This window comes from Anabrus simplex, chromosome 8, assembly GCF_040414725.1.
Source record: "Anabrus simplex isolate iqAnaSimp1 chromosome 8, ASM4041472v1, whole genome shotgun sequence".
NCBI classification, from domain to species: domain Eukaryota; kingdom Metazoa; phylum Arthropoda; class Insecta; order Orthoptera; family Tettigoniidae; genus Anabrus; species Anabrus simplex.
Window position 1 is genome coordinate 90,546,243 of NC_090272.1, and position 25,657 is coordinate 90,571,899.

Consider the following 25,657-nt stretch of genomic DNA (forward strand, 5'->3'; position numbering starts at 1 on the left):
ACGTGTGTGACAGTGACCATTTCCCCAATTATCCTTACTTTGTTGAAACAGGAATCCATCGAGGCTCCTCCCCTAAGGATTCTTAAACTTGCTTAAACTGTCTTCAATGATGTGAACAGCCGGAGCGTAGATGCCGATATAACTTATATACATCATACAAGTTATTCTTTCTGCTGCTGAGGAGTCCCTTTCATCTTTTTCTGGGACTCCTCGACAAAAACTCGTTCCTTGATGGAACTAAGAAATTGCAGCGGCTATAAAAGAATGATGTCGCAATCTCATTGTAGGCAGCCTACTGTGGCCAACTTGGTAGCAGTTTAAACATTTCAAGCTAAGGCACGATTTCTTATTTGACATGGTAAGAAAGCTTCTTGGTACAGATGGTTTCGTCCATGATGTTGCATACATCATGTCAAGTGTGCACTAAACTTACATATATTTTGGGTGTACAAGGATCATCCTCAGTACCGGAATTTTCATTGCAGGTAGTATCTTCACTCATCCACCCATGGTTGCTAACCATCTAGCAAGTCATTTCGCAGATGTATCTAGTTCCGGGAATTACCATTGTGATTTCCTGGCTCTGAAGTGGGAGGCAGAACGTCATCATCTTAGTTTTGCCACTCAAGTTTCAGAGGACTCCAACGTGCCCTTTACAGGGTGGTAACTCTGCAGCGGCTTTGTGCTTTACAAGGACACGGCTTCCCGAACAGATAATGTCCCTAACCTGATGTTGAAACATCTCAGCGATTGTAGGCTTTTATATCTCCTTTGGGTATTCAACCAAATCTTGATAGTGGGTGAACTTCCATCACAGTGGCGAGTAATTCCTCTCCTCAAGCCTGACAAATATTTTAAGTATGCAGGAATTTACAGACCTATTTGTCTCACTAACTGTCTGTGCAGACTATTTGAGAGGATGATGAATTGCCGACTTGTGTGGTGTTTGGAGAAAAGAGGACTTTTGTCCGAGTACCAATATGGTTTCCGAGCCACCCGCTCTACCGCTGTCCGTTTGGTATACCTGGAGAGTTTTATCCAGGACGTATTTCTCCTAAAACAGCATTAGGTGGTGGCAAAAATGCATCCTTTCAGTCCTGCATCAGTAGAGATTCTGAGGTAACTTGCCAGTTTTTATTGCAAATTTTTTTGTCCCTCCATCTATTCTATGCGTGAGTAGGCAGGGCATATTTGCAATATCATGTTAAGGAAAATGGTGTTCCACTGGGATCGGTTCTCAGGGTCACTCTGTTCGCGACTGCCATAAATGGCATTATAATCATAATCTATTAGCTTCATGTCCCGTATTGATAATTCCAATGATCACAAGTATAAAGATCGGACTTTCCACCTAATCAATACTACTATTTATTATAATAATATAACAAATGCGCACATTTGTGCATTTTTAAATAGTTTGTTCTCCTTGCTGTACTCTATGAGAGATTTCACTCTTTTTGCACTACTGAGTAGATGGTATCTTGTACATGTTTTGTTGCAAAGTTCACATTTACACTTATCACCTGGCGTATGGAATGACTTGATCACGCATATTTTATGATGGAGGCCATTGACCGCGTAACGGGTTACCATATGCCTGAGCTCATAGTTTGCCATCGTCCAAGCTCTGTTCATCATGGCTTCAGTGCTGTAAAAATCTTCCCAAATACTTGATCTCTTTTCATATCTCTTATATGTTTCTCTGATGCAATCGTGTATGGAAGTCCTAGTTTGGATTTGATATCCTCTATATAGAAAGATTCCTTTGCCAGTTCATATACCAGTCTCGTTTGTGTGAATTTTGACACGCACAGAGTGCGTTTGAGGAAGCTTGCTTTCACTCTTTCTATGACTGCCAGGTTTGCAGTTGTTAGATTATTCCATATTAATTGAATCCCGTATGTGATTATGGGCGTTATCTTAGTATTGAAAAGAAATAATGCCGTCTTGAGATCTAATAGTTCTGGGTGTGAGATGTCCTGAAAGGCTCTGATTGCTGTTAACGCTTTCTCTTTTACATGCATTTTGAACGATGTTCTTGTTGATTGTAGTCGTATTCCTAGGTAGTTATAGTGGTTGACTACCGTGAGTTCTTCTTTTCCATATTGTATGATATCCTTTTTGGCTATTTTGCCACCCTTTCTGAATATCATTTGCACGGTTTTGCTTCTGTTTATATTGAAGTAATTCTGCTTAGCCCAGTCTTGTAGTCTGTCGAATGATTTTTGTAGTTCTTCTTTGTTACTGGAGCCGATGACCATGTCATCTGCATACATGTATATTACTACTGGTACATTGTCAGCTATGATCATCTCCACAATATCTGCAGTTGGCACGTTGAATAGTATTGGGCGTATTGGGTCTCCTTATAGGACTGCTGATTGGATGACTAGCCAGTTTGTTTGAGATTGCATTTCTGTAATCTGTAGCAATGGATTCAGTTTGAAATTTAGAAGTACCGTATCAGATTTCTTTCTGGGCAGGTTGTGGATGGATCTTTTTGGTTTGAGACAGATTGAGATTCTCAACTGGCAAAAAAGGAGCTTATGATCTGTCCAGCAGTCATCGACTTTTCTTGAGGTCCTTGTAACAAGGACATCTTTTTTTATCACATTGTCTGGTGATGATATAGTCAAGGACGTGCCAGTGCTTTGAGCAAGGATGCATCCAAGTGGTCTTCTAGTGATTAGGCAAGTGGAACTGAGTACTAGTAATGAAGAGTTCATGGTCAACACACAAACCAAGGAGCAGTAGACCATTGGCATTACAGTTTGTCTCTTGGTGGTACTTTGGTGATGATAGTGCTCAGCAGGTTGTAGAATTGGTCTTTAGCTTCTACATCAGCATCCAAGTTGGGAGCATATGCAGAGAGATTTGGCTCTAGAGAGTGGGATTCGGAGAGTCATAATTCTTTCACTGACAGCGGTTGGAGTTAGCTGATAATCATTCACCAATGTGGTCTTCACAGCGAATCCCACACCATGAATGTGGTTGCCTCCCTCATCTTTTCCCTTTCAGAAGATTGTGTAGCCTGAGCTGAACTCTGTAAGTTTACCTTCGCTGGACAGTCTGGTTTCACTTAAGGCAGCAATATCAATGTTCATTCGTCCAAGCTCATGGGTGACAAGCACTGTTCTTCTCTCAGGTCTGTTATTGCCTTTCAAATCAAGAGAGTTTGAACATTCCAGGTTCCTATAATCAAAGTTTTGGTAATCTGTTTTTCGACCGCATAAGGGGTGACCCGCTGGGTGCAGCCTCCCAACCGGCTGAGCGTGTGACTACCGATGTTCAGCCCACATTTTCTGGGGCCTTCCCCATTCAGCGCGGACAGCAATGATCCTAAATAGACCTGCCCAAACACAGATGCAGGAGCAAATTGCTGAGTAGTCATGGGGTCTCAGAAAGACAACCATCACACATCTGCTGCCAATGTGCAGGTCCGAACTAGAGGCTTCCAGTTTCACCCGGAAACCTGCCTCCACCATCCTTATCCCATCGCCGTCCGGCTGCATGGCTGAATGGTTAGTGTGCTGGTCTTTGGTCCCAGGGGTCCCGGGTTCGATTCCCGGGAGGGTCAGGAATTTTAACCATCATTGGTTAATTTCGCTGGCACAGGGGCTGGGTGTATGTGTCGTCTTCATCATCATTTCATCCTCATCACGACGCGCAGATCACCTACGGCCGTCAAGTCAAAAGACCTGCACCTGGCGAGCCGCACATGTCCTCGGACACTCCCGGCACTAAAAGCCATACGCCATTTCATTATCCGATCGCCGTTGTACTTGAGTTGAAGGGAGTGACAGCAGGAAAAGTGCCACAAGCGGGATTTTGTTTAAGGTGGATCGCAGCTTGCAAGAAAGTGACCCACACACTATGATCTCAGAACTATATCGTGCGGCACAAATGAAATGCGACATCAGCTACACTGTCAATTGAAATAAGTTTATTATGGTGGAAGCCATTTCTTTTCAGTTTTGACTCAGTCAACTGTTAGGTTCTTCAGTCTGATGAAACTAATATTTATTATAAGGTACTTAAAACATTTATTTATTTATTTACTTACTTTACATTTTATGGCCTTTATTGGACCACTTAAGTCAATTATACAGTGGATTTTTCTATTTTCTTTCAGCCAAGTACTTCTTCATTCTCTCGGATCTTGATTTTCTCTCCTCATCTGAAATCGCTCTTTCCATGGTTTGTGTGTTGATCTTGGTCTGTAGTCTGGTGTCTATGTTTTTGAGTGTCTTGATTCTGGGGGGGGTCTTGTTTTTTAAATCCTCTACTGTGATTTGTAGTTCCTTCATATCTTCTTTGATTTCTGTAATCCACTTAATATTACTCTTACTGTTCCACAGTTTTTCTATTATCATCCTGCTGATTCTATTTTCAGGTGTTCTAATTAGGTGACCAAAGAATGAGATTAGTTTTATTCTTATATTGCTCATTACCGGTTCTATTTCTTTGTAGACTGTTTCATTAGAAACTAGACTCCAGTGTCCATTTTCTTGGTATTTTTTGTTGATAAATGTTCTGTTTCTTCTTCTTTTGAGTATCCTGTCTATTGCTGCAGTATTAGTTCTTGTGAAAATGGTTTCACTAGCATATGATATTTCTGGTTGTATGACTGTTTTATAATGCTTTAATTTTGTCGCTTTTGAGAGGCCTTTTTTTGTTGTATGTGTTCTTGGTGACATACTGAGCTTTGATTAATTTGTTTATTCTATTATGCCATGTTTGCTTTTCGTTAAGGTTGTATGTTATAATTTCATCTAAGTATTTAAATTTGTCTACAATTTTGATTTCTTGTTCTCCTACTTCGATTTTCTTTGTGAGTGGTGGGTCAGTTAACATGATTTGTTTTCCCAGAGGATATATTGAGGCCAAATTTTTTTGCTATTTTCTGTTGTGATTTAATTTGTTGTTGAGTTTCCTGAACATTGTTAGGTAGGAGAGCAAGGTCATCAGCAAATCCCAGACAATATACAGTATGTACCTATTCTATTCGTACGGGCTGTTTGCATTAGTACTTCAACGCACTGTCAGAAAATAATAAACTGAAAAGGATTGTATTCATTGAAAATATCTTCAACAAAGCCTTCAGAAAACATATACGTACTATATCTGTTCGCAACCATGTTAACACAACCTACAGTTTCTAATAAAGAAAAGCGCGCCCATAATCTTGTATCTTTCCTATTCGTACAAGGAAATTGAACACTTGAAATAAACAAAAAATAAAGGATTCCTGGAACATGTTAGTATCTAGTGGAATGTCCTCTAGCCTTTATAACTGCCTGATATCGTCGCCGCATAGAATACACTAATTTCTTGCACATGTCAGAGTTGATTTTCTGCCATTCCTGAAGAAACACACTTTTAAGTTCCTCCTTCGAACGCGCACGTTGCCCACGGATATTCCTCTTTAACGTAGCCCAAAGATCTTCAATGAGATTTAAATCCGGAGACTGGAGAGGTTTTCTAAGCAGCTTAGGAATGTCCCAGATCGACCATGTCTTGTTAATGTCAGCAGTGTGTTTTGGGTCATTATCATGCTGGAACATATAAACAGGTGGCATCCCCATTTTTTTGGCACTCTTCTTCGCATTTGCCTTCAGGATTGCATAATATTCCTCCTTGTTTATTCCGTCAATGAAATATTTGTTACCCACATCTCTGGATAACTTACAGCCCCAAAGCATTACAGACCCACCACCGTATTTTGCAGTTGGGAGTGTATTTGCCAAATCGTTGTCCGTATCAATTTTTCTCCATATTCTGCTGATGCCATCTGACCCGAAAAGGTTTATTTTTGTCTCATCAGACCAGATAACATCGTTCCAGAATTCGTTCTCCTTATTTATGTGCTCCTTAGCGAATATCAGTCTAAGCCGTCTGTTTTTTCTACTTACGTATGGCCTTTTCCGAGGGATTTTTCCATAGTACCCATGCCAATACAGGATCTTTCCAGGTCGCTCTTCCGTTAGTTTCATCAATACTGGTGCACTTAATTTGGGATCTGACTTTAGCAGCTGAACAAAAAGTGTTCTTTCCTTTCAGTTAAACACTTTCTCCTGGGTTTCCTTGGAGTGTTATTATTAGTGCCTTTCTATTTAACTTCATCAACCACATATTGAACCGTAGAATGTGTTCTATTGACCAGCTGTCCAATTTTTCGTAATGAAAATCCTTGGAGTGGCAGTTGATGTATAGTGTTCTTAAGCTCCGTACTTAACTCTGCACTCCTACCCATGTCCACCACAGATACGCTAGGAAGGAGACTAAAACACTTGACAAGTCATATGCCGTCACTGAGACTTTTCCGTGCATCGCAAATAAACGGTGCGCGTCCTCCTGTCCATGTGTACTAATACAACCGGTACACCCGTTTGTTGATGGCGGCACATTCATATAAAATCTTCCGGCCTGTATGTAGATAACTAAGGTTTTGACTAACAAATTATGATCATGTTTTTACCCGTAGTGTATGTTTTATTTCAGTTTTTCAATCGTTAATGTGAATATGAGACTTGATAAGAAATTGAAGCCCGCACGAATAACAGAGCCACATAGTGTAAGGTTATGTTGTCTTTTTATTTTCCAATTTTGATGTTTTTCGGGTTATCCTTATACTATTCCCTCATTATATATTCCAAAGCACAGTTGAATAGCAGTGGTCTTAAACCAATTTTTATGAGGAATGGCTTAGAAAATTCCCCTCTGAACTTGAATTTTGATTGTGTGTTGGTTGGGGTGAGTTCAATCAGTTTGATTAGTTTGAGGTGCAGTTCAAAATTTCTTAATATTTTCAATATTGAAGGTCTATGAATACAGTCATATGCCTTCTTAAAGTCTACAAACGTTATTGCGAGAGGTTTGTTTTGTTTTCTGTAATATGCCATAAATAATTTTAATGTGATGATTTGTTCTGCACAGCTTCTCCAAGGTCTGAAGCCTCCTTGGTATTTACCTAATTCTTGCTCTATTTGTTCTTTAATTCTGCCATACAGGATTCTAGCAAATATTTTGTATGTACAGTCCAAGAGAGATATATATACCTCTGTAGTTATCTGGATTGCTCTTATCTCTTTTTTTGTGAAGTGAGTAGATGATAGCTGTTGTCCAGTGTTTGGGAAAATGTTCTGTTGTCCATATTTTCAATAGAGCCATATGTAGGGAGATTTGAATTGTGTCACTGGAATATTTCCACATTTCTGCAAAAACTTGATCTTCTCCTCATGCCTTGTATTTTTTCATCTCCTCGACTGCTGTTTCCACCTCTTGGAATATTCGGGGGTTTAGGTATTCAGGTTTGGTTTTTACTGTGGTGTCTGTCATCATCATCAACGTCATTTCCCGTTTCCAGCTTCCCGGGTCGGGTTGTGAATCAAGGACCACCATCGCAGCCTGTCTCTCCACACCACTCTTCTCCTTTTTGAAGTACATCTTTTGGTTTTCTTCCCATGTTCTCTATGCACTCCCACACTGAATATGTCCACCTCTTTCGTGGTCTCTTACCCGTTAACTACTCTGAAAAAGCTTTTTTTTTTTTCACTCTCTCTCTTCTCCCATTCTCATCATATGCCCATACCACTTTAGCTTTGTTGTTTCTGTACTGTCATGAAGTTTCAAGATTCCTGTCCTTTTCCTTATCTCTTCATTTCTAATTGTATCCTTTCCTGTCTTGCCCTCCATACCTCTTAGGAATTTCATCTCCGCTGCCTGTATTCTACTCTCCTCTCGTTTTGTTGTAGTCCACGATCCAGCTGCATAGGTTAGTATGTTACTTTCTTACATTTCTTCGGGACATCTTGGTTCCAAAAAATACCCCTTACATTCTGGTAGAAGTTGTTTGCTTGTATTCTTTTCCCAATTTCCTCGGTTATCTTTCCATCTTCTTTGATCACACTTCCCAAGTACTTGAAACTTTTAACCACTTCCAGAATTTTACCAATCAGTTTTATCTTTCCTCTTCCTTCCTTCCTTCCTTCCTTCCTTCCTTCCTTCCTTCCTTCCTTCCTTCGCCTTATCATCACTATTGTTTTACTTTTCTCTGTGCTTACTTTCATCCCAAATTTTTCTATCACTTTATTCCATACATCTGCTTGTTTTTGCACTTCCGTTTCATTCTCACCCAATATCACTACTGTATATCATCTGCAAACAATGTGACTTTCGTTGCCTATCTTCCCAATCACTGTTTAATGTTCTTATGAATTTAATCCATGACTATGATGATTAGTATGGGAGATAGTACACTTCCCTGTCGAAGACCAGTTTCAACTTTAAACCGTTTTGTTTTTCCTATACTAGTCTTCACACTACTAACACAATTTTTGTACATATCTTTTATCATTTGCATTTCCACTCTTTTAATTTGTTTTTTTCTTAAAATGTCCTATACCAACTGTCTGGGCACACTGTCATAAGCTGTGGTGTCTGTGTTAATTTTTAAAAGTGCTTTGGGCTCTTCACAGTTCAAAAGTTTATTGAATGCTTTGGCATAATTTCGGCATTTTCCTTATTACTGTGCACCATTTTCCATCTTCACTTTTCAACATTAATGTAGTGGGGTTGAATGTCTTCAGTTGTCTACCAAGATTTTATAGTAATCTCTAGAATTGATTTTATGGTAGTTTTCTTCTGTTGAGGTGATTATATCTTTCTGAAATTCTCTCTTAATTTTTTTGAATTTTTTTTCTAATATTTTTGAGGTTGATGGCCGTTGGTTGTGGCATCATACACAACCATTAACCCGGTTCAAGGGAGACAGGGTCACCGCCCCTATCCTTCACTTGAGTAATTCTTGTCTGGTGCATCCACGTTGCAGGGGTGGGTATCCTTCACATCAGTAGGCCGGTGTGAAGGAGAGCTAAGTTCAGAGAGGGACCCAGTCTTTACGGGGTGTAACGTGGAACCCATGCCCAGGTTTACGGGTGAAGACCTTAACAGCATCTTAGGAAGAGGAGACCTTCAGAATGGCAAAGATGGTGGATGAGGCAACCCATCCTCTCTGGGGAAAATTAGAAGAGGAAACCACTGCCTTGTGGAGAAGAGGGATCTTCAAAGGCTAAGGGAGTAAACACTGAAAGAAAATCCTCAGATGTGTTAGGCTTAGCAGGTCAGCAGATGAGTAAATTTGTACTTGTTTTCAACTATAATACAAGACTCGGATGGAAGTTTAAAAATGGAAATGGAATTGACAATTCTCTGGCTACAGTTGCACAATATGATGGTAATGCTAATGTTCGTGGAAGTATTAGATCAGAGAACAAAACCCGATTTGGAACAATAAATATTTTAACAATGAATGGGAAGGAAAATGAATTAATTGACCTAATGGAGAGATGAAAATTTGACATCCTGGGTTAATTGAAGTTAAAGGGAAAGGAATGAAGAAACTAAGAAAGCGGTACACCTTATACTGGATGGGTAACAGTAAAGAGGAAAGAAATGGAGTGGGATTTATAGTGAATTAGAATGTTGAAACAATAACTGAAGTTGAGTATGTAAATGAAAGAATTATAATAATGCACATACATGTAATGAAGGAACTGAAGATAGTACTCCACAGACAGGATGTATTGTAGAAGAAAAAGATGATTTCCTCAATGAACTGGAAACACACATTGTTGGAGATGGGATCATGTTAATGGAAGATCTGAATGCCCGTGTGGGATTTTATAGAATGGGATACGAGAAAGTTCTGGGCCCGCATGGGTATGGCAATAGAAATGAAGATGGAGAGAAACTGTTGGAATTTTGTATCAGAAATAACCTGATAATAAAGAACACATGGTTTATGAAGAGGAATAGTCATAACATTAGCCGATACAGTTGGGATGGACAGTATGGAACACTCATCTATTTTATAACAGCAGACCGAGAATGGGGAAGATACGCCACGAAAGTATGGAAGGTGATCAGATTGTGGAATTAAAACAAGTATAAATCCCTAAAATTGTACTGAAGAAGAAACCAAAGATTAGGATTAGGGAATTGGAGGAGGAGGATAAAAGAATTGCATTCCAAGGTTGTATAAAAAGGAAGTTGCCTAACACAGAAATACGAAGTGGAGAAGAAGGGTGGGACAATTTAAGACAGACATTTGTGGAAGCAGCAATTGAGGCATGCGGGAAAACAAAAGCAAAGTTTGAGGGAAAGGAGACGTGGTGGTGGACAGACAAAATAAATAAAGAAATAAAAGAAAGGAACAAGGTGAAGAAAGAAATGGATAAGGAAAAGCAAAAAACGTATCAGAGGGATGAGAATAAGATTGAAAGGTTACATGTGGAACACAGGGAGTATCAAGGAAGAAAAGGAGAAATGTTGGGGAGAGTTTACGAACAAAACTGAGCAAGATAGTCAAGGAAATTAGAAACTATTATACATCATCATCAGTGTTCTGCCATATGGCAGGTCTTCACATGGCAGCTCTCCACGCAATCCTGTCTCTTGCCACCCTCTTTGTTTCCTCATACTTGTATTCTATCCTGATACTGTCCAGCATCTGATATCTTCTCCGTCCTCTTTGTCTTTTTCCATTTACCGTTCCTTCTATAGCATCTATAAGCAAGCAATCTCTCCTCATCCAATGACCAATCCAATTGTGCTTTCTCTTCCCCAACTCTTCTCAAGACTTCTTCATTCTTTACTTTTTCTATCCATTGTATACTTTCCATTCTCCTCCAAATCCACATCTCAAATGCTTCCAGTCTTCTTTCGTCATCTTTTCTCAATGTCCAAGTCTCAGCTCCATACAATGCCACGCTCCATACAAAGCACTTCACAAATCGCTTCCTCAAGTCTCTATCCATGCCCCCACAAAAAAATCTGCTCTTATTAAATGCTTCCTTCGCAATCACAATACGAGTTTTCACCTCTATTATACAGAGTAATAAAATCAAAAAGAATAACTGAAGAAAAAATCAAGGCATTAGAGAGAGAAGATAGATCCATAGTACATGCCGAAAAGGGTCTTCAGAATGTGACTGCAAAAATTTTGAAAATCTTTAATATGAGGATGACTGCTCGGAGGAAGGAGGAGTTAGGAAATGGAAATAATAGATGGAGAAAAAGAGAACCTGATAACATGGTTGGAACTTGAAAGGGCAGTGGAAGCTGTTACCAAAGGTAAAACAAGTGGAAAAGACAAATTAATTGCTGATAAGATTAAGGCAGCAGGAAGCAGTGGACTACAGTGGCTATACCGCGCCCTCAATGTCATTTGGAAGGATGAAAGGATACCTGAAGATTGGCAACAAGGAAACATTGTACCATTGTTCAAAAAAGGAAATAGGAAGAAATGTGAAAATTATAGAGGTATAACCCTATTATCACATGGGCTAAAAAATAATGGAGAGTCATAGATAAAAGATTGAGGGATAAAATAGAAACACAGAGAAAGAAAAATATGGTTTTAGACCGAATAGATCAACAATAGACTTGATATTTACAGTGCAAACGATAATGGAAAAACATCTAGAAAAGAACAAGGAAATCATCTTCGTATTTTTGGATTTAGAACAAGCTTATGATACAGTTCAGAGAAAACATGTATGGGAATGCCTACTGAAAAGGAATGTACCAAAATCATTAAATAACAAGATAAAAATGTTGTATCATGAGAGTAAAAGCAGTGTACAAGTGGTGACTGAAACATTTTATGCAAAAAAAAAAAAAAAAGTCTCAAGCAAGGAAGTGCACTGTCACCATTATTGTTTATTATATTGATGGATGAAATCATAAAACATGTAAAACAGAGTATCAGTAGTGCAACCTGCGACAACAGTATTTTTCTCTTCACTTTGCCCCATGTATGGGCAACAAATTTAATGCTACCTATTGGTGGCCTCGTAGTCCTAATTCTTACCAAGTTCCAGGTTGGACTGATAAAAATATAGGTATCACCATCGCGCTGTACTTCCTCATACTTCACCTCAAGTTGTAGTACTAATTTAATATGATGTTGCCCGTGCAATATTTCCACTTAAATGTTGCTAATTAACTATCCGAAATCGGGGATGGATATACCAATCAAGTGCGGTGGTTGCACGTCCATATTACGTCAATATCTCAGGGTAAAAACATCTATGTATATTCAAAAATACTATTTACCTTCGTAAGTTCCGTTGAAGAGGTTGTATACTTCAATATGTTACTCATTTTCACCAAAATCCTACCGTAGAATCAATATGAGCCTCTGAATATCATGATTCCGAAATACCAGTCTAAATATATCCTATAACTACTCTTCCTATCTCTACGTTTGAAAATAAACGCTAAAATAATCTTAAAACTAATTTATTAGCATGCCAATATTATAATTAACAAAAATAATGATCATCTTTGGTAATAGAGGAAAGTAAACTCGAAAATCACATATTATTTTTCTTGACAACTAACATTGACGAATTAACATAATTAAAATTGGGCAGGTATCTTTAATTCATCTGGGCAATTATTATTTTGCTGCGTGACCACATTTCATCATTTTATTTCATCATGGGGACAATTAGGATTTACTCTTTATTAAAGGAGGGAGTGGTCTTTCTTTCCTTTAGGTCTTTTTGCAATATTCTTTGGGATTGGTTTGGGAATTGCGTATTGACTTGTTTATGGCATGAGATAAGTAACTCTTTCCAATTATGGCTTCAAAATGCCATTTTAAGTATCTAAAAAAAATTAATCCTAACCATAAATATTAATTCCAACATCCTTATATATTAAAAATGTGTGCCAAAATAAAATTAAATATCTTCATTTACGAGTGCCATCTCCATGTTCTTCAACCGTCATAACCTGCCAGAATCGTACCGAGCAATTAATTACTATGTGTATTTTCAATTAAAATGGTTCCTTCGACTGCCTACTAATTTTACCATTTTCAGGTTAACGCGTGCTCCAGTGCTGTATGTTCACTATGTGAGACAAATATATTACTAGGGGACTATATCTCTTCTATATGAACTTCAAATACATGAAAATTACGATCAATCTATCTCCATATTCCATATAAGTTCGACCAATAGACCATTTAATCTCACTGCTACACTTAATATATTCACGTATCTAGGCCTTAATTCCACTGCTTGCCTCATTTTCAATCGCAACATAACTGTAGCTAAGCATAAATTCGCACCTATTTCCTTCAATCATTTACTTACACAATACCTATTCAACATCTCAAATCTCCAACAACATATTACATTTATGCTTTAAATTACTGCGATTCCTCCGCATACAATCAATATCTCTATTCAGCTTCTTCATAATGTCTACCACGTCGCAGTAAAACATTTCTTTTACCTTAATATCTACTCAAAACGGCGCAAGCTGCTACTGTTTATTTCAACTCACCGTAAATGTGGACGATATCGGCCTCGTTATTCAATCTGGTCATTGGGTAGCCTAGGTTTATTATTATTATACTGCACTTCACTTTCATATCTCAGCCTCGCCGAGCTTGAATACGACGTTCTCGTAAGCATATAGGTTCAAAAACATCATAATTCTCTTCCCGATACTGCTCACATTAACCTCATATCAAACTTATGAGCACGGCAGTATATTACTACACATAAATAATACGTATCTGTGGTTATTTTCTCCGGCATGTGCCTTAGAATTCACACAATGGCACAAACAGGTCATATATTTGGCACTACAGCATTCCTACAATTATACTACACTAAATGAAATACTTCATAGTTAAATTTCTCAAAATGTCACTTATCTCATGCCATCCTAGGTCTGACGCTGCTTTCTTCTTCCTGCTCACGGCATCTCGGAACGTCTAGCCTTGCACTGGATCACGTCATGCTGGATCTCTAGGTCTTCAGGCTTGAGCTTACGATGATCTGGTTAGCCCTCCTCCATCGCTTTAAGCCAGCTCCATTCCGTGTCCAATTTCCATGCAACGAAAAGATTATTAAATTGACAGAATACATCTTAATTTTCAGTATATAGAGCCTTTCCAAGGACTTTGTCTAACTGTATTTATATTTCTTTTCCTCTAAAGATACTGCTCAGATTCAATTTTATTTTCATAAACTGGCTCTTCCTTGGTTTTTTATGTTGTCTGAATAATGTTCTTTAAATCTTATAAATGGGCTATACGTATAATTTGATGAAAATTTGGCTGTTTATTAAGTCAGTGTAGGCCTTATTTACGAATGCCGTATTCCAACACCTCTTCTTCCGTACAGTATTTGAAATCTATTATGCGTGTTTCCCTGCCGTGTTTACGTATTTTCCAGTAGTTTGTTTCTGGATTCTTCCTTCGTATGGCTCCTATTATGGTTATATTGATTATGTCAGCTAATCTTCTGGTCAGGTAATTGCAATTCACAGTCCGTTTACGACAAAAAATCTTCTTGCCAAAGTAGATAATAATAGACCGTTTTTCATTTTTTTTAAAAAACGTATAATGGTTCATTTCTCATAGAGTTTCCTTTCCATCTCGCCAGGCACTGCCTCCTAATTGCGGTCAACTTGTCACGAAAAGTTATTCCGTGCATTCTTAACGCTTGAAGCTGATCTGCGCCATTTTTCTTCCGATCTATTTTCATGCCAACTGACGTCAAAATGTAACGTAATGGTACAGTAGTAATGAAGTGAATGCTTTGGTATTTGCAGATGATGTGGTGATTTGGGGAAAGGCAAAAAAGGAAGTACAAAGGAGACTGTACATTTGGAATGAAAATCTTAAGGAGTTTGGAATGGTAATTAGTAAAAAGAAAACTGTAGTCATGCATTGTGGAAAAGAGAAAAAGAGAAGCCAAGTGTACATAGGCGGAGAACGGTTAGAGAATGTAGAGCAGTTTACCTATCTGGGTAGCATTATTAATGGAAGTAATGAAATCAATCCTGAAATTAACAACAGACTAAGTAAAGGTACAACATTTTATCATCAAGTCGGAGAGCTTTTATGGGATGACAAAGTACCCAAGAGAACGAAATTAACATTATATGAACAGTATTTCATACCAGTTGTAACATACGGACTAGAAACCCTGGTAACTGATAAGAGACAAGGTGGTACGATTCGAACAGTAGAAATGAAATTTTTAAGAACATCAGTTAAAAAGACAAGAAGAGATAGAATCCAAAATATTAAATTAGAGAAGAGCTAAATATAAAACCGTTAGTACCGAACATAGAGAAAGTAAGACTGAGATGGTTCGGACATGTAAAAAGCATTGGAAAGGAACGGGTAGCAAGAAGGGAATTGGAAAGAGAAGTTAAGGGAAAGAGACCAGTTGGAATACCGAGAAGAAGGTGGATGGATCAGATTTGGGACATTAGAGAAGCTGGATTGGATGTGGCAGAAGTAATGGAGCAGGAAAAGTGGAAGGACAGAAAGGCGTGGAGGAGGCTTGTTAACCACACCGGGGTGACTGGAGTGGGACATTGATGATAATGGCATTTTCTTCTGTTTTATGATTTTGAAATTTTAACAATGCCTTGTGTCTTTCTTCGTCACATTTCTCATATTCTCGTGTCCACCAAGCATGTTTTTCCGTGGATTTAAGGGGGCTAAATTTTCAGCTTGTCGTTTGTGAATTGGTGTAAGTTCTTCTAAATCATCTGTTAATTTTATGGTCTGTGTGACTTCTTGATATTTGTCATTTCTGATTAATTGGTGTGGATCGTAATTCCTTTTTCCTTTATTGTTCTTCGATTTTTCTTCTCCTTTAATGATGTGAATTTAATTTTGATTTTTATTATGTAGATGTCTGAACTGGTGTCTATTTCTCTCAGCACTTTAACATTGTAAATTTCTCTATGAAAGGATTTGTCCATACACACGATTCAGCTGCTGTTCCCCTTTCCTCCAGTCAGCTTGTTTCCAAGTTTTAAGTTTGTTTGGTCTCCTTTTGAAGTATGTGGATTTGGAAATGAGGTTGTGTTCTCTGCATAATTCGACAAGTCTTTGACCATTCTTATTTGTAAATTTGTGTGGAGCCCATTTTCCAATTATATCTCGGTATTGTTTTTCCTTTCCCATTTGGGCATGAAATCCCCTAATAGAATCTTAATATTGTTTTTATTTATTTGATTTATTTTCTGTTCTAGGAGATTCCAAAAATTTTCCCCTTCTTTCCTGGTCTTTGTTAGAAAATGGGCCTTTGATAGTATAAATTTTATTTTTTGTTTTTAAAGTTCACAATTATGAAGAAGGTAACATTCTCACCATCCCACTTCAGATAATGCGGCATTAAACTTGGACAACTTGTCCTTGAGCAAACTACATTAAGATTTTATGTGGCTCCCATGATAATTTACTATCGAAAAGGAGCCCAAGAAATCTATGTCAACTACAGGAAGAGCGACCAGGATGGGCACGAAAATTGCGCTTCCGGCAGAAGTGAAAAACAGAGGTCTTTGCAGCGTTCCACACCAAATGTCAGGCAGTTGGTTAATTAACCTGGCACCCCTGAGGGCGCCAATGGTTTCAAGTGCGGGAGCTCTCCCAGGGGAAGTGGGGGACGATGGACAGTAGTCGTCCGTACTACCCAAGGTAGGCTCAGTCCACATTATACAGAGAAATATTGCACCATTACCCACAACCCTTCCCCGAACAGTCGCTACTACTGGATGCATTTTGTGAAGCTCCTATAATTCAACACAGCCATATTGCAGTTGAAAAACCAAAAGCCATGGTCCAAGGTCCACTCTCCTAATAGCTTGCTGAAATTGTCGCTCTGCAATTGCCATACTTAGTAAGCTACAATGCAGAGCAAAATCGTATACATATAGCGACGGTATTACTGCTGAAGCAGCAGCAGCAACTGCATCAGTTAAAAGCCAAATGCGCTAAGAAGCTGAATATTTTGAAGTATCTTAGCAGCAGTATTGGGGGGGGATGACCGCATGGTGCTCCTGCTTTTAAAGGGCACATATTTTATCCAGAGTAGACTACAGCAGTGCAGCATATGGATCAGTAAGGCAAAGTGACCTTGTGAAACTGAATAGCATCCACCACAGCGGAGTTAGGTTGGCAACTGCAGCATTCCGTACAAGCCCTATTGCTAGTCTGCTCGCTGAATCTGCCTTTATGTCTCAGGTGCCAACAAATACTGTTGTCCTATGCTGCAAATTTGCGACTGATGCCACTTTACCCAAGCTATCCCTGCGTACTCCACAATGGAAACCATCTTCTATACTCTGCTTATCCATGAGCAACACAGCCAGTTGGTATACGCTTGGATAGCAGTCAGATTGTTTGCTGTACCTTCAGTTCTTTGTTTTACTAGACGACCAAGTAAGGTACCTCCATGGTTAATACGACGACCTGAAATAATCTTGGATCTGCACACCAGCCCAAAAAAGAACATGGACCCTTCCATTTATCGGAGGTTCTTCCTGTCCGTTGTTGCACGGTATCCAGATTCCGTACTTGTTTACACGGATGGTTTGTGGGCAGAAGCGAAAGTAGGCTGTGCGTTCATTGTCGATAACAACAGGTTTCTTTTCCCTCTACCGGAAATCTGTAGTGTGTACACAGCAGAGCTCTATGCTACCCTTGGAGCTCTGCGGTATGCGCTGTCCAACGAGCGCTGGCACTTTCTGCTGTGTATCGGTTCTTTGAACTTGTTACAATCTATTGATGTATGTTTCCTTTGTACCCTTTGGTGCAGCAGATCAAGGACCTTCTGGCTGGGTTTTGGAGGCTAGCACTAGAATCACGTTCTAGTGGCTCCCAAGCCACATGGGTTTAGTGGGAAACAAGTTAGCTGATAGGGCTGCCAAGGAGGCAGTCACATTGCCTCCGTTGCCTTACAAGATTCAGGTTCCAGTCAGTGATATTCATTCTCAGCTGATACATATGGTTATGTCCCATTGGGAAATGGAGTGGCAAGCCACCCCTTTTCCATATAAGCCGAGAATGTCAACGGGAATTATGAAAGTAGTGCTTCTCAGAGAAACAGTGGTATTATATCGTCTTCGGATGGGCTATGGTACAGCAATGCATGTCCCAAAAGAAGGAATGAAACTTGTTTCACTATAATCCGATTGTATTTTAATAGATAAATACATATTTTAAAGTATTGAAATGTGGAATTTCTCTAAAATATATTTATGTGGTATGTTTCGAGCTGTCAGTGGTGAGTTTGCATGGAATGACATAAGTAGAACAAGCTTGAGTGGAGCTGTTATAAGTAGGAAAGATCATGAAGATAAAGTTGGAATTCAAGAGAACAGAGTGGGGCAAATATTCATGTATAGGATGAAAAGTAAGGGATTTGAATAAATTATCAAGAGAAATGTTTGACAAATTTCAAAGTTCTTTGAAAATATTTAAGAAATTGTAGGTAAACAACTGATAGGGAATCTGCCACCTGGGCAACAGCCCTAAACGCAGGTAATTGGTTGATTGATATGCAGGGGTGTTTAGCTGAAAACTTCTTGAATGGAGTGAGCCTGACTATTCAGGGACTCTGTTTCGTGTCAGGAATTAGCCTATATTGGTGGCGCCCACAGTGCATTTGAGGTCATAATTTTTTTTGTTAGGACCCATTAGCTAGGTGAAGTTGACTATTATGGCTGTGTTGAATTATAGGAGCTTCACAAAATGCATCCAGTAGTAGCGACTGTTCGGGGAAGGGTTGTGGGTAATGGTGCAATATTTCTTTGTATAATGTGTGGACTGAGCCTACCTTGCGTAGTATGGACGACTACTGTCCATCGTCCCCCACTTCCCCTGGGAGAGCTCCCGCGCTTGAAACCATTGGCGCCCTCAGGGGTGCCAGGTTAATTAACCAACTGCCTGACATTTGGATTGGAACGCTGAATATATGGTCTACTCTGTTACCATGGCAGGGGAACCTGACCAGCAGGGGCGTATTCTCCTTGCACACAAGGCATTCATTGCATGTGTTATGATAGCGCGAAAAACTGTCTGAAGTATGATTTGAGGTTGTTTCAAGTCAAGTATTAACAATTTCATCTCTCAGAAATTCGAAAGTTCTGTGCAACTGCACTAGTTCCATTGCTAGACTATGTGTGGTGCTGGTGTAGTCTCACATCTAATTCACTGTAGATAGAAAGATAGAGCAAATGGAGAAGTTATGGACATAACGGCATTCAATCTTTAAATTGCATTCACTGGGCGAGTTGGCCGTGCGGTTAGAAGCGCGCAGCTCCGAGCTCGCATCCAGGAGATTGTGGGTTCAAACCCCACTGTCGGCAGCTCTGAAGATGGTTTTTGTGGTTTCCCATTTTCACACCAGACAAATGCTGGGGCTGTACCTTGATTAAGGCCATGGCAGCTTCCTTCCCATTCCTAGGCCTTTCCTGTCCCATCGTCGCCATAAGACCTATATGTGTCAGTGTGACGTAAAGCAAATAGCAAAAAAAAAATTGCATTCGATGGCTGACATAGTTCTGAAACCCTCCGAACAATGTCGCTGCAATAGAAATTTGGTCTCCATCCATAGGCTACCCTCTGCCATCTGTTAACGACTTGGAGAAAGTCGGCTTGTCCAAGCTTACAGCCAGCAGGAGCCATGGATTATTCCCTAGCGAGAACTCAACATGACAGAAGTGACCAGTGCCATTGGGGTGATTTATCTCCACTGCTTGAGTAGTGGCTATGAGTTCATTCATTGTGTGTTTTGTTGATTAGTGTATTCAATAATTATATATTGTTTCTGTGCTATTCCTCGTGTTCGTTGTTTTATGTATTAACGATGGATGCGTTTAAAATGACCTGCGTCTGTGGTGTAGTGGTTAATTTGATTGGCAGCCTTGCCCCCTCCTCCCCAAGGCCTGGGTTCGATTCCCGGCTCTGCCACAAAATTTGAAAACTGTTACGATGGTTGGAACGGGCTCCACTCAGCCTCGGTAGGTCAGCTGAGTTTGATTCCCACCTCAGCCATCCTTGAAGTGGTTTTCGGTGGTTTCCCACTTCTCCTCCAGGCAAATGCCGGGATGGAACCGAACCCAAGGCTACGGCCGCTTCCATTCTCCCATAAGGCCCCTGTTCATCATACCAGGTGAGGCCGCCTGGATGAGGTACTGGTCCTCCTCACCAGTTGTATCCCCTGACCCAAAGTCCCACGCTCCAGGGCACTGTCCTTGAGGTGGTAGAGTTGGGATCCCTCGCTGAGTCCGAGGGAAAACCAACCCTGGAGGGTAAATGGATTAAGAAAGAAATAGAGTCTTTGAAAAGCCATTTACAACCTGTTCGTTTGATGAAATTTAACATTTAAATTTGAAAAGAGAAAACAAGAACTGTGTTCACACATTCATTCCAGAAACTTGCAGTAAAACTGCTAGGCTCTGAGTCGCAAAGCAAATTATTCTGTTGGCCATGCCTATTGTTTATCACTGAAAATTCCCCTTGGAACAGCTGGATGTAAACAGATTCTCATATCCACCTATGGATAAAACTAGGATAGATTTGCAGTTGGTTAAGCAGAAACAGGAATATGTTTTAAGGCGGAACAAAGGAGATAAAAAGGGAAGTTCTGAAACGGCTGACTGCGGTGACCTGCTTTTTGGGAAAGCAAGCGTTACCATTCTGTGGGCACAATGAGGCTAGTGAGTCCAACAACAGAGGAAATTACATTGAATTAATTCGGTTGTTAGCAGAGTTTGATAAAAAATTAGACATTCACTTCACAACAGCGAGTGTATTTACAGAACTTTCTCCACTCATACAGAATGATTAAATTTAAAGGATCTGTACCGTAATGACCACCGAAATATAAAGATCCAGGTTCGGGAAGTTAAATTAATAGGAATTGTGATCGATGAGACTTCCAATGTTCCGAACTTTTCACAGATTTTTTGGTGAGACTTACAGTTGATTGCCTGGATCGATTTGACTGCGATAAATTAGTTGCGCACACTTTCAATGGCGTGGCGGTGCTTGCAGTTCAGCTGAATGGTGTGCAAGGTAAATTAAAAAAGTGGTTCCTAAGGCTGTATTCACCCACTGCTACACGCACAAGCTTAATTTAGTTCTCTCTCAAGCCGTGTCTTGCACAAAAGAATGTCGAGTCGAGAACTAACCTGCTGGACAGTGTCCTCAAGAAAAGGCTTTTTAAGCTATCTCCAAGCTATAATAGAAAGTTGTACAGACCATCGCGGAATATCGTGCTCATCTCCAGGAGCCTTACAAAAGTATTTTGGAGGAACCTGGGAACTGGGATAATATTACAATCAATGAGGCAAGCGAGTTTCTTGCAAAGTTAACAAAATTTCAATTCAATTTTCCTCTGAATGTTTTTAATGAAATGTTTTCATTGACTGATGTTACATATAGGCCTAACATTCTTCAATCTAAGACCCTAGACATTGCATTTTGCATCAGAGAAGTGAATTAATTAGACACTTAAGTATCAATAATGCGAAACAGTGGATTTGCTAATGTCTGGGACAGAACAGAAGATAAATTTGATCCACCAAAGAAAGGAAGAACATTTTTGGTTGAAGATGAGTATTGGAGGGTTTACCTGGAAATACATTATATTATTCTAGCACAGTTAAAATACCGCCTCTGTTTATTAGGAGATTTGTCCTTCTCTAAAATGCTTCATTGTAAGAATTAACATTTTTTTCCTCCCGGTTTTCCTGAAGAGCAATTCGGTAAATGGGACTCTATGGAGAATACTTTGATATAGTACGACTTAAATCAGAATTGAGGGCAATGCTTACTTCTGAACACTTCTCGTGCTTTATGAGTCAGTCGTTTCTCTGCATTAAGAATTATGTCTATAAGAAGGGTCTTCTTTTTGAGATGAAATCACGTGAGGACTTAGTGACGCCAGCAAGAAATTGTATAAAGAGAATCACAGGGTCGAGTTCACCTATATGTAATTAGGGTGTGTAGAATTGGAATTTACTTACATTGTGCTACTGCATGGTTACTAGTTGCATGCCTCGGTGGCGAATCCAGGATACTCCTCTACTGGCCAGACAATGCACATCCCAAATATTTGACATGATCTACCTTTTCCAGTTACCGAGCTCGATAGCTGCAGTCGCTTAAGTGCGGCCAGTATCCAGTAATCGGGAGATAGTGGGTTCGAGCCCCACTGTCGGCAGCCCTGAAGATTGTTTTGCGTGGTTTTTCATTTTCACACCAGGCAAATGCCGGGACTGTACCTTAATTAAGGCCACGGCCGCTTCCTTCCAATTCCTAGGCCTATCCTATCCCATCGTCGCCATAAGACCTATCTGTGTCGGTGCGACGTAAAACAAATAGCAAAAAAAAAAAATTCCAGTTTTGTATTCCCAACCTGACTTTCAGTCCTCTTGTTTTTCTTCCCTAATGACATCACTTTAAAGTATTAATTGTCATGTCACACTCCCTGCATCTCTTTTCAAGTTCTAAGATATTAGATTACATGCTTTCAGCACAGTCTGCCATTAAGACCAAGTCTTCAGCATAGGCCAAACTGCTTACTACATTTCCACCTAACTGAATCCCTCTCCTTCATTTTATACCTTTCAGTAAATGATCCATGTAAAATATAAATAATAAAGATCAAATATTTCAACTATGTCTCATCCCTGTTACTACCATGAATTTAGAACTCATTCTACCATCAATTTTCTCCACAGCCCATTTGTTAAAATAAATGCCTTTGATTACCTGTAATATCCTCTCCCTAATATCATAATCCCTCAGGATGGGTATCATCTTTTCCAATGGTACCCTGTCATATGCCTTCTATGGATCTACGAAAAATAAACATAACTGTCTAATTCTCTCATAGCATTTTTCAATTATGTGACACATTTTGAAAATCTGGTCCTCACAGTTCCTCTATGTTCTGAAACCACACTGAATTCCATCCAGCTTCCTCTCAACCACTGATCACACTCCCTTCCAGAATGGCACTGAACACCTTGCCTGATATCTTATTCATTGAAATACCTCAATAGTTTTTACAGTCCTTCCAGTTCCCTCACTTATACACAGTCTGGGGGGGCATGCAACATCTTCAAGGACACGGTTATTTTATATTCACAAGCGATGTGACAGATAGTTCATCATTGCAGGTGTATTTGATTACAGATTCAGACCAAATGAAACACGCGTCACAGTAAAGGATGCCCGAACAGTTGCTTCAGTACATAGTGTACCCCTCTCTGGCAGCAATAAAGGTACCGAATGGCATCCTGCGATAGATTGTCCCAAGCATCTTGCACCTTTTGGAGCAATTTGGTAAGGGTTCTTGCAGGCTCTGGAGAAAACCTAAGTTCCCGCTTCATCATATCTCATACGTGTTCAGTTGGCGAGAGATCCGGTGATCTTGCTGGCCACGGCATTTGTTGTGCACCATGTAAAGCGTGTTGCATCACTGCAGCTGTATGTGGACTAGCTTTATCCTGCTGAAAGAAAGCACATCACATTCCTGTCGAAGAAATGGCTGAAGCATGGGGACAACCACCTGCACAATTTGGCTGGCACTGGTTACGTTACCCTGCAGAAACACCAAATGTGACAGCTGTTTGTAACTGATGCCCCCACCCCCCTTCCCTGCACCATGAAGCCTTGGGTAGGACCTGGGTGTCGTGGACGAATGCAATCTGGAATAGGCCACTCACCAGGTCTGTGCCATTCGGGAGTATGTGTACGCCCATCATTTGCATACAGACAGAACCTACTCTTGTCATTGACGACAACAGAATGCAATTCCTTTCTCCAGTCGACACTTTCATGACACCAGAGTAGCCGTGCTTGGCGGTGTTGTGGTGACAGATGTACCCTGGCCAGAGGTAGATGTGATTGTAATCCTGCTGCAAGCAGACGGTTCCCAGTGGTCCTTGGTGACACAGCAGGTGCAACATTTGACCGAATTTCGTTCCTCGATCGGCCACCGCTGCTCGCACAGTGCGTCTGTACTACGTGGACGATCGGAGCCTGGTCTATGGGTGTAGGAATGTTCCACAGACACACCACTGGTAGATGCATCATGCCCAACATGTGTAGCAATCCGTTGATACATCCATCCAGCTTCCCGCAGGCCGACAATGCAACCCTACCAGGCGAGTTGGCCTTGCGGTTAGGGGCGCACATTTGTGAGTTTGCATCCGGGAGATAGTGGGTTTGAACCCCACTGTCGGCAGCCCTGAAAATGGTTTTCTGTGGTTTTCCATTTTCACGCCAGGCAAATGCTGGGGTTGTACCTTAATTAAGGCCACGGCCGCTTTCTTCCCACTTCTAGGCCTTTTCTATCCCGTCGTCATTAAGACTTATATGTGTCGGCGCGACATGAAGCAAATTGTAAAAACAAACATGCGACCCTGTTCAATAGGAGCATGTACTTGTCGGCAGGGCGTGGTTGTTCTCTAGAGTGAATGTTCCAAATACTGTTCACCTCTAACCTCAGCAGAGTTACTGCATGCAGAATCAAAACAGTGCGCATGCTCCTGAACGCTGCCTGATCATCGATGTCTATGACAAATGAATCACTAACAACCCCCCTTCAGTATGCACATATTATACACTCTTGCCACTGAACACAGTCCTTGAGGGTGTAGCATATTTTTTTCCTGCATTGTACAGTAGATAGGGGCAATTACTACTTTTGCCCAATCAGAAGAGGACCTTACTAATATTCCATGCTAATCCTAATACACTGTGGAGCTATTCCATCCCTGCCTTTCCACTTTATCATCATTTCAGGTCTGACTTTACCTATTCTTGCTGCTTTATGACAGTGTAGTTTATTTATCATACTTTCTGCTTCCTTGAGCATAATTTCTCTGCCATCATTGTTTGCCTCCCCATGAACTCTGTTGTTCATGACTTACAGAAACATTTCTTTTTATGTTAAGATTTCCAAAATGTAGCGCTCATCTCTTTATTGATTCCTGGAATCTACAGCGAGTTTACCTTATTTACCCAAGACACTATTCATTTCTCCCTTCCTTACTAAGATTTTTTATTTGAGTCCAGAAAGGTTTTGCTTCTAAATCTTCCCACAGTTTGCTTACCAAACCAAACCCCATGGTACAACAGCCCCAAAGGGCTCTGGCCAACCGAGCGACCACTGCTCACCCCGAAGTCTTGTAGATTATGGGGTGCCGTGTGGTCGGCATGATGAATCCTCTTGGCAATTATTTTTGGCTTTCTAGACCGGGGTTGCTATCTCACCAATCAGATAGTGTGAATCCCTCTATCGCCTGGAAGTTCGTATCATAGTCACAGGTACACTCTGTTTTGTGATGCTATGATGCAGTCTCAACCACACATAGACTGTCTTTCGTGTCTTGCTTTGTTCACTACAATTTACTGTTTTAATTCAAATGATGTGATGTGAGAGCCTGAGACTGTTGATGAGACATGTGTGATTTTCTTCTTTAGTATCTAACTGGAGTGAATTCTGTTTTTGTATTGTAGATTTCCCTGACTGGCCTGAAGCTGACTTGCTGGAACTTATGAAACGCATGGAGAGTGAGATTCCTGCCAAGGATAATCTACGTTTTGATTCACGAGCTGAAAAACTTGACTGGTCCAAGGTATGTGATGTTACATACAGAGCCCTGATTCTAACATATGACAGCTTGAAGGCACAACTTTTTATTCTACTCTTGATAGGCTCTTTCCCACCTGTAAATCTCTTTGTTGAATTTTTCTTTAAAAATACATTTTTGGGATGGGTACAAGGCCTGGAAAAGAGAAAAAGTATTTAAA

At 40.1% G+C, this 25,657-nt stretch overlaps 1 protein-coding gene across 3 annotated transcripts in view; it reads left to right on the forward strand.

The window, feature by feature from the left end:
* Positions 1-25,657, forward strand: part of LOC136878828 (nucleolar transcription factor 1-A) — a 255,229-nt gene that overhangs the window by 8,521 nt on the left and 221,051 nt on the right. For all 3 annotated transcript variants that reach the window (XM_067152338.2, XM_067152337.2, XM_067152339.2), the window contains exon 3: positions 25,364-25,482. In XM_067152338.2, coding sequence (XP_067008439.1) covers positions 25,364-25,482 — 119 coding nt within the window. The remainder of the gene's footprint in view (positions 1-25,363; positions 25,483-25,657) is intronic.